General features: G+C 38.6%; 1 protein-coding gene across 1 annotated transcript in view; it reads right to left on the bottom strand.

Annotated features, from left to right (window-relative positions):
* Positions 1–9,344, bottom strand: part of LOC134616802 (sodium channel protein type 4 subunit alpha B-like) — a 42,833-nt gene continuing 33,489 nt past the window's right edge. The window contains exons 21-27 of the mRNA XM_063461814.1: positions 8,133–8,255; positions 6,486–6,758; positions 6,157–6,210; positions 5,939–6,076; positions 5,590–5,694; positions 5,138–5,408; positions 1–3,942 (exon numbers count right to left, since the gene is read on the bottom strand). Of these exons, the coding sequence (XP_063317884.1) occupies positions 2,714–3,942; positions 5,138–5,408; positions 5,590–5,694; positions 5,939–6,076; positions 6,157–6,210; positions 6,486–6,758; positions 8,133–8,255 (2,193 nt within the window). The 3' untranslated portion in view covers positions 1–2,713. The remainder of the gene's footprint in view (positions 3,943–5,137; positions 5,409–5,589; positions 5,695–5,938; positions 6,077–6,156; positions 6,211–6,485; positions 6,759–8,132; positions 8,256–9,344) is intronic.

Genomic DNA, 9,344 nt, shown 5'->3' with positions numbered 1-9,344 from the left:
TCTCGAGGTATGAAAACTGTAAAACTGGTTTTGTAGTTTGTTTTTGTGGCTCTTCAAAGTATTGCTAAATTCTTCGCATGTGTTATAAATCTCCCATCACTGTGTGGTCAGTGACACATCACATCGCTGACACATGATTCTGTGTCAGAATGAAAAAACTAAAATAAACTAAAAAAAAGTAACAATGAATGGAAATGATTAAGATCACTCAGGCTGGTTGTTGAGGGGTTTTTGTGGTCGTGTTGCTTTTGTGCTGGCATTATGAACAAATTTAAGCTGCAAAGGGCAATACGAGCACACTCACAAGGACAGCACAGTGATGCAAAGGTTTCTGCACATCTGTTTGGCTTTTTTTTTTTTAAACACATGGACTCTGAGAGAGATTGAGAGAGAGAGAGAGATTTAATATCGCCCTGACTTGTAATGAGGTCAAATCAGTTAACTGGTTCCTCATGTGAAAATGAAGATGCTGGGATGCTGCTCAATTCTGAGCGCAGCTTTAACTGTCCACTGTGTGGTCAGTAAAAATCCACAGGTCTGTAAAAGAGCTTTATTATCATTCAGTAAAACAATCGACAAAATGTTTAACCTAAGTGCATTACAGACAACCAGGTCCTCAAGGAAAGTCTTTTATATAAAAATGAAGATATTATATTTTTATAGTTTTAACATATCGTATAATGGCCACTATGAGAGTCACTGAAACGGTCTTTAAATATAAATATATCACAAAAAATATGTAAAAATTAGCTTTATACTCATTATACAGCCTAGAAGCTGTTTACACGCTTAATTACAAAATGAGCTTTCAGTGCATGCATGCTCTTCAAACCCACATCAGTCAGATCAAATTAAACGGTCTAAAGAGATTCAGAGTGTGCGGACAATAATCAATATCAGGCACATGATTCAGGGATCATCAGTACACACAGCCCTTCTTAGTAACTGACACACGAGTTAAATGTCCAATGCAGTATATATGACAAAATAGCTGTAAAAGATTTCATTGTAGTATATTTTTTTATAATGAATATGAAACACTGCTTGTTTTCTGTCATCTGAAAATGCATATATCACTTTCATTTAATCAAAAATGATATTTTGTTGACAAAAAGTAGTAAAATGAATGTCATTTTATGGGTTTGGTTGGCTATGTTTTTCTTGCATTTAGGATGAGCAATTCCTAAAGCTGTAAGCTTTGGTTAAAACTGTAATATGGTAGTATGCATTAGCATATTAAAACCTGAATTAGCACTTTAAAAGTGCCACAGTCAATTAAAACTAGAAACATATAGCCTGCAGGCGAGACTGACTGCCATCAAAACATTTGGACATTTCTATCAAATTTGTATTTGTAGAAAATAACTTATTCAACAAATATATATTTTTAACTTCATGAAACTTTTAGCCAAATCCGTTTTTGATTGTATCGTCAGTTTGTTACTTAGACGCCTTCTTTAATACCTTTCTTTAATAATTTGTAATTTGCTGCATATATCTTGCATTTCTCAGTTTGAGAAACCAATTTCTTTTTTTGTCTGCCATTCTCTCGGGGGTTTTGCTTGTCCATTTATTATGCAATCAGAGAGAAGCTTTTCACTGCAGGTAACAGTTCTTGGCCTTGAGGAGGGATGTGTTGCTTCAGACACAAATTTTACTTCACAAGGACTTGTGGTTTTAGCAATAAAAATGTATTAGTGTAAACTACTGTTGTAAAATCCTTGAAGTCATGATGTTGTTTCATTGGCATCTGTCAATGGATAGTTTTATTAATCTGCAAGTAAACACTCTGTTCTCTAATGGCTCAGTCACACTAAAGTAAAAGTAGGATGGCAACCTCCTTGTGACCAGTGATTGCATTTCATTTTTTTTTGCTGTTGAAGACAGGTTGTAAGGAGTTGTGGTGGCCAGTTGCTTGCCCAGAGGGTAAGAGATTGTAACTGCACAGTTTGCCTGGTGGGCAGCAACCTGTCTCCAAACAACTGTGGTTCAATTCAGACGGACTGCAGTCACTTTCAGACAGATTGTCGAAGGTTTGCAAATAAATGATTTATAAAGGCAGACAGAGTGCAGCAATGTCGGCATCAGTCACACCCGACTTTTGTGTGAGCGCAACTCATCTGTGAGCAATCTCTTTGCTATGGGGACTTGACTCAAATGTTTGCCAACTGGTTGCAGCAAGTGCAGTGTTTAGTTCCCTTATAAAGTGGTGGATAAACAAATCCATTCAACGGAAGACCTTATTCTAAATCTGATTAATCTGCTTCTAACAACTTGGTGCCAGATATCACAAATGACCTTTACAAGTCTTGTGGTTTTCTTACTTCAATGACTCAGAGTTGTATTTGCTGCACAGTGAGGACCAATATGATACAAGGGAGCTGGTTTTAATGTTGTGGCTTTGTCTTGATAGGTCTAGGTCAATATTAAAAAAAGAGTGTGTGATTATGTCTGATGCCATATTGTGATATTTTTAAGATGACGTTTAACTTCAGAGCTGTCCATGGTACTCTCTTGAACGTTGTGGCATAACTGACATCTTCCATTAAGAAAATAGAGGCCGAGTTACCTAAAAACATTGCATATTCCCTCCATATCTGTTAAAATATAAAAGCTTTTTTTTTCTCTTAGACCGTGAGTTATTTCAATGCATATTCTCTGCTGTAAACAAAACAGACAAAAACAATGCAATCACCCTCCGTTCAACTGACTCTCAAAGAAAAGTTTCCTCATAGTTTTCCCCAGGCTCCCTGAGTTCAGAGTCTCTGGATACTGATCGGGTCACCTCAGAGAGGCTCAGAGAGGCTGCCCTGGTCACACTATCATAAGATGGTGGGGAGGATGTTACAGTGTCGTCTGCTGTCTCTGCAGCCCCCACAGGCCCATAATGCTGGATCATGGTGGCTATCAGACCCTCTGTTTCTGGAGCATTCTCCACATCCACGACTGTCTCGTAGTTTATCTGTCTGTAGAGGTAGGACGCCTGCTTCATCTGCCGGCGCACAAGATGCCTCCTGTAACACCTCTGGATGACGATCGCAGACACCTCCTCGAGTTTGCGCCGCAGTGTGGAGGTGATGGGCTCGTGGGAAACTTTGGACGGGTTGGTCATCATGAACTTCTCCTCCATTTGCTGTTTCAGGGCATCCATTTCCCCCGACTCTCCCAGGACGCGCTTTGTGAAGGCAAACAAAATATCCAGGCAGTGGATTCTGTCCCCACTGACCATAGGGAGGTCCATGGAGATCAGGTGGATTTTGTTGGGCTTTGGGATACGCAACGGTTCCGACAGAGTGTCAGCAAAGTTCGACAGCATGGAGAACTCAATGAACTGCGTGGCCTCGGAGTCAAACTTCTCCCAAACCTCGTAAAACATTTCAAAGTCATCCTCGCTCAGGGGCTCTGTGCTCTCCTCTGTGGCAACACTGAAGTTCTCCAGAATGATAGCTATATACATATTTACCACAATGAGGAAAGAAATGATAATGTAACTGACAAAGAAAGCTATGCCCACCGAGGGGTTGCCGCAGTTTCCTCGGGTGTTGGTGCCTGTGTTGATGAAGTTGAGGTCACACTCATCTGGGGGGCTGGACATTATAGGGCTGAGCAGGTTGTCCCAGCCTGCCGAGGTGCTGATCTGGAAAAGGCAGATCATACTATTCCCAAAGGTCTCGAAGTTAAACATATCATCGATTCCATCTTGTTTCTTCACATAGGCAAAGTTTGCCATGCCAAAGATTGCATAGATGAACATGACAAGGAAAAGTAGGAGACCAATGTTGAACAGTGCTGGCATGGACATCATTAAGGCAAACAGTAAAGTCCTTATTCCTTTGGCTGCACGTATAAGTCGGAGTACACGTCCTATCCTTGCCAGTCTGATGACTCGAAACAGGGTCGGAGATACAAAGTATTTCTCAATAATGTCAGCAAGAACAATCCCTGAAATGAGAGCAGACAGGAAGTGATTTGTCTCATTGCACAATGACACACTCAAATTAACCTGCAGCACTGTAATTCATATACTGTTCAAAAAACCCCTTTTAATCAGAGTATAACATCAAGTAAATTAAACTTGTGGGATATTGATGTGGTCAGTTAAGCATCAGAGGGTGTTGTTGATCAGGTTCAGAACGGTCTTTAAGTAATGGCATATGAACCCTGCTTCTGGGTCCAAACTACTCTGCCTTTATTAAGGCTGTTGTGTTTTTAACATGTTTTAATGCGTTGTATCTTCTTCTATTTAATCTGAACAAGCCCCTAAAAAAGGCAGTGATCACTGTTGGCCTCTCTCAGTTTTTATTACCACTATTCATTTTAAAGCTCAGTTTTTAAAACCTTACGATGTAACTACAGCTCAGCCCATGCAGCAGTATATTAATGACTAACCTCTACTGTGGATCGATTATATCAGTTGCTCTCTTGACTGAAGTTTGCATTTGTGCCTAACCATTGGGAACCCTCACGTTAACTTTTATTGAGTGGAAAAAAGTTAGCGTTCATCCTCCAGCTTCACTGTGGTAATGTGTTTATATTATGCTAACCATAGCTCTGTAGCTAGCCATCATTATATACCAGCTAGCCCAACTTCAGTAACCCCACAAACGTCACTGCTTTTTAGTTTCCTGTCTTCATTTATGTTTGAAGTGATAGCAGAGCTGTACGTTTTAATTTTTTCAGAAATCCGTCAGTCACAGCATGCTATATCATGTTTAGGTAGAAACTAGCAAGCTAACTCCCTTCTAACTTCTAACTCATTTCATAAATTCTGTTTTCATGGATGCCTGGATGTTAAACTCAATTGTTACTCCTGGTAGAGCAGCCACACTGATTATTTTATTAAAGATGAAAGAATTTAGGCAGTTTTTAACGTTCAGCAATGTCATAATGTTCCTTTGACTGTGGGACCTGAAGCAAAGTTTGGACCCGGAAATGGCTAATGAGGTCAGACTTAAAGACTGGGTTGCTAAGATGTTAATGAAATAACAACAGGACAACAATGAGACAACCCCCAAAACCGGTATGTTTTTACAGGTGGACACTCACAATTTTTCCCTTATTATCTTTTCTGACTGTTTTTTTCACTAGCTTGGCATTTACAAAAATTGTAAACAAAAAGATTTTTTTCACTTCTTACCGACAATAGAGAGAATTATCACCACGAAATCAAAAATGTTCCATGCAACGGTGAAGAAATAACAACGGAGGGCAAAGATCTTTATCAGGCATTCGGTGGTGAAGATCACAATAAAAACCAGGTTGATCTTGTTGAGGATGGACTCCATTCGCTCTGACTGCTCATCGGTTTCCACCATCATGGTTACCATGTTGACAATGATGAGCATCATGATCATAATGTCGAAGGCTTGCTTAGACACCAGATCAAAGAAGAAGGCTTGGATAATGTTCTAGGATCGGGAAAGAACAAGCAAGAATACAATTTATTTTATATAATCCTTAACAAGGTTGGCAAGGTTACTGATATCACTTCAAAAAAATACAAAATATTTTAAATGTATATATATAAAGTGTACAGGTAAAAATCTGTATCTTAAAAATGTGCTACATTTGCAATTTACATAGCTTTACCGTGGGTCTGGGTATTGGCTTTTGAGGTTTTTTACTTCCTAACTTCTTCATAGCATTGTAGTACTTCTTCTGCTCTTCAGTCATGAAGATATCTTGTCCTCCTAAGTGCAAAAGAAAAATATCTCACGTTACTTTCTTTCCTAAAACAATGACAGGAGTTGTTTTCTTTTAAATGTTCAATCTGGGGGAATTAAGACCAAAAATCCTGCCACCTTATTCTTACTATAGAAAATTTTCCTTTGTACTTTTATTGGACTATTCATGCATTTATTTCTGCAGCTTCAAATAATAAGAACTGCACGCAAATATCAAGTGATCCCAGCCTGAAATCAGCATTTTTAATACTCATCTTTCTTTTCTGCTGATTGAAATTGTCAATGATGACACCGATGAAGAGATTGAGTGTGAAGAAGGAGCCAAATATGATGAAGACTACAAAGTAGAGGTACATGTAGAGGTTGATTTCTTTTATCGGTTGTTCCTCCACCTAAAAACAAATGGGTTCATTAGTCAGTTAGTTAGTTAAGATTTTCATGGTATAGGTGTGGAAGAAAATAATATACTTACTCCTCTTGAATCAACAGCTGCATACATTATTTCCATCCATCCTTTAAATGTAGCCTGTAAATAAGAGAATACAGCACAATGTCATAGTCCAGGCACTGCATTGTAATGTTATAGTAACAGCTGATTTCATTTTTAGAAGGAAAACAACAGTGAAATGTCTTTTATGATCTGCTGTAAATATCGCAACGTGAGAGAGACTGATGTAAGTGTCTGGACAGAACAGGAGAGGAACAAAACAACAATATGAGTAGTGAACAAGTTCTCGAGGTGTTTATTAGGAAAAACAGGCTGGCATCATGTTTGACAGGTTAAAAATAAAATCAACTTACCACTTGCAAAAGAGAAAGGTAGCCAAGCCCCACATTGTCAAAGTTGACCTTGACTTTTGTCCAGTAGAACTGGGTGTCATTCATGGCGAGGCAGTCTGACTTGTTGTTGACCAAAGAGACACTGTGGATGAACCCCGTTCTGTTCACGCACTTTCCAAATTTGCCGGCGAACAGATTGACTCCCATGATACTGAAGATGAGCCAGAAGATGAGACACACGAGCAGCACATTCATAATGGAGGGAATAGCTCCTATGAGGGCGTTCACCACTACCTGATGAGCAGCAAACAAGAAATCAGGTCAGTCCCAGAGAAATAAAGTATTTTCTATTGTTGTAAACAGCTTATCTTTGTAATCTCTGTAGTGCACACTAGTCTGGTAATCTTGTTTTCTACATATGCTATGGTGTGATAGTTGAAGTTTAGTTTCCCAATTCTAACTTGAAGCCAACAGGACAATTTTTCACAGTGATTTACGTTATGACAATCCCTTGTATGATAATACACCTGCTGTGTGTTGATAATCAATTTCACTCTAAATGACATGTATGATTTTTGAAAGTACAGGAAAAGTCAGTGGGATACATAACAATGTGGTGAAACTGTCATACAAATTCAGGGTATATGGACAGACACACACATTTATACACATGGCCACTTTATGAGCTACACCAGGGGTCCCCAATCCCAGTCCACGAGGCCCGGTGTCCCTGCAGGTTTTAGATGTGTCCTTGATCCATCACAGCTGATTTAAATGGATAAATTACCTTCTCAACATGTCTTGAAGTTCTCCAGAGGCCTGGTAATGAACTAATCATGTGATTCAGGTGTGTTGACCCAGGGTGAGATCCAAAACTTGCAGGGACACCGGCCCTCGCAGACTGGGATTGGGGACCCCTGAGCTACACCTTGCTAGTATTAGTGTGAGACCCCTTTGTTTTCAGAGCCCAAATCAAAATCACTCAAATCATCTTTCTTCCACATTCTGGTGCTTGCTTTGAACATAAGCTGGTCCTTTCACCATGCCTCCATACCTAAATGAATTGGGTTGCTTCCATGTGATTAGGTGTTAGTAAGCAGGTAAAAAGATGTACCTAATAAAGTGGCAGTTAAGTAAACTGTTTGCGGAGACTGCATTAAATCACAATCACTAAAATAAAAGTATAACAGCTAACAGTATTGTACTGTAAAGTTTATATTTAGTATGGCTCAGTACAGCATGTACCCTATAAAACACACATACTGCTGGAAAATCTAGTTGTCAGAACTTTACAGTAATTTACCAGGGACATTTTTTACAATAAGACTGGGAACTATACATGTTTGCACAAAGTTTAGGGCTAATCTACCAAGAAGCTAAAGAACTGCTGTCTTTCGCTGTATAAGTAAAGACTTTACATGTAACAAATCCCTGAAATACTACAACACATCCACAGTGACATCTGTTCCAAAGTTTTATCCACTCAGCAGCTGTTGAGACATTTCTACCTTGTAGAAAACTACTAACCAATTAAGCTGTTGTGGTAGTCCCAATGCTAAAGTTGCTTTATAACTAAGGGTTTATCCATAAGTGAAAGTATATTAATGAGATTAATCAGGATGTTAGTAGCCGACAGTGACAGCAAAGGACAGAAAACATATTTCTCACCCTCATGCCCTCAAATCTGGAGAGAGCTCTGAGAGGTCTCAAAGCACGGAGGGTCCTCAGGGACTTGATGGCAGTAAAGTCAGAATATCCCAGTGAATTCGCTACCAGGCTTATCAAGGACACCTATGTGGAGTACAGAAAGGTGTATGAACTCTGAGAATCATAAAACAGATATCTGTGCTTAAACCTTTGAGAGGAAACAGCGAAAAGTAGTAAAAAAAACAATATCAACTGGTCTTATCAGCACATTTGCCAAGAAAGTGAGTATATTTTTAACGACTCTTATAAAGAATCAAAAAAACGGAGGAGAGTCGTAAGAGACACATCAGAAACATTTAAAGAGCCATAGTCACATTTTTTGTGTGTATTTTGGGACATTCCACAGTTAGGAACACAAATATTGTATTTTTGAGGTTTAGATTTGATTTGGTTTTTGAATCATCGTTTCAGCAAATTTAGACTTCCACTCTATTCTACATCCAAAAGAGACAAAACAAAATGGTATTCCGCTGTTGAATGACCCTTGGATGAAAGCTATGGATGAAAATGGCATGAAAGATATGTGAGAAAGTCATGTCATGAAGGATGATGAAAAAACACAGACAAGTATGCACATATGGTAAAAACAGTATCCATGCATGCATACTCAGCTATATATGCATATAAATATGTATATATATCAAATAGAGTGAGTTTTATAAAGAAGTTTAATCTTTCTTTGCCAAATTTGTTTCCCATTTTGTTCCAAATTGATCCAATAAGTTCATTCAAAACAATTTAGGGCTAATAAGGTCCCAATGATCTGTATTTCTTTATAAAAGTCCTTTTACAGATGCGTTTGGCCAATATATCTAAAGAAGATACTCAAAATCAATTTCAGGACTACAGAAGTCTTTGGCTCCACCACAATACAGACAAAAAAAATACAAAAATAAAGCAAAAGTAGGAAAGAAAAGTTTGCTAGGACTTCCTTTAAACATAAAAAAAAACAGAGAACGCTCGGTACCTGAGTTACACCAAACAGGTCACACATGAATTCAGCTGGTGCAGTTCAAAAACAAGACTTTACGTTCCACAGTAAACCAGATCTTCTGTAGATAAGCCTCAGATCACATGAAACTGCGTTTGTTTTTGATATAAAAGCCAAGGTCCTGTACCCAAGCGGTTCAAACGATGATTGCTGAGAGCGTTCTTTTTAATTATTCTTATTTT

Source organism: Pelmatolapia mariae, linkage group LG18 (assembly GCF_036321145.2).
Source record: "Pelmatolapia mariae isolate MD_Pm_ZW linkage group LG18, Pm_UMD_F_2, whole genome shotgun sequence".
Taxonomy (NCBI): Eukaryota; Metazoa; Chordata; class Actinopteri; order Cichliformes; family Cichlidae; genus Pelmatolapia; species Pelmatolapia mariae.
This window is presented reverse-complemented; position numbering and strand designations above follow the sequence as displayed.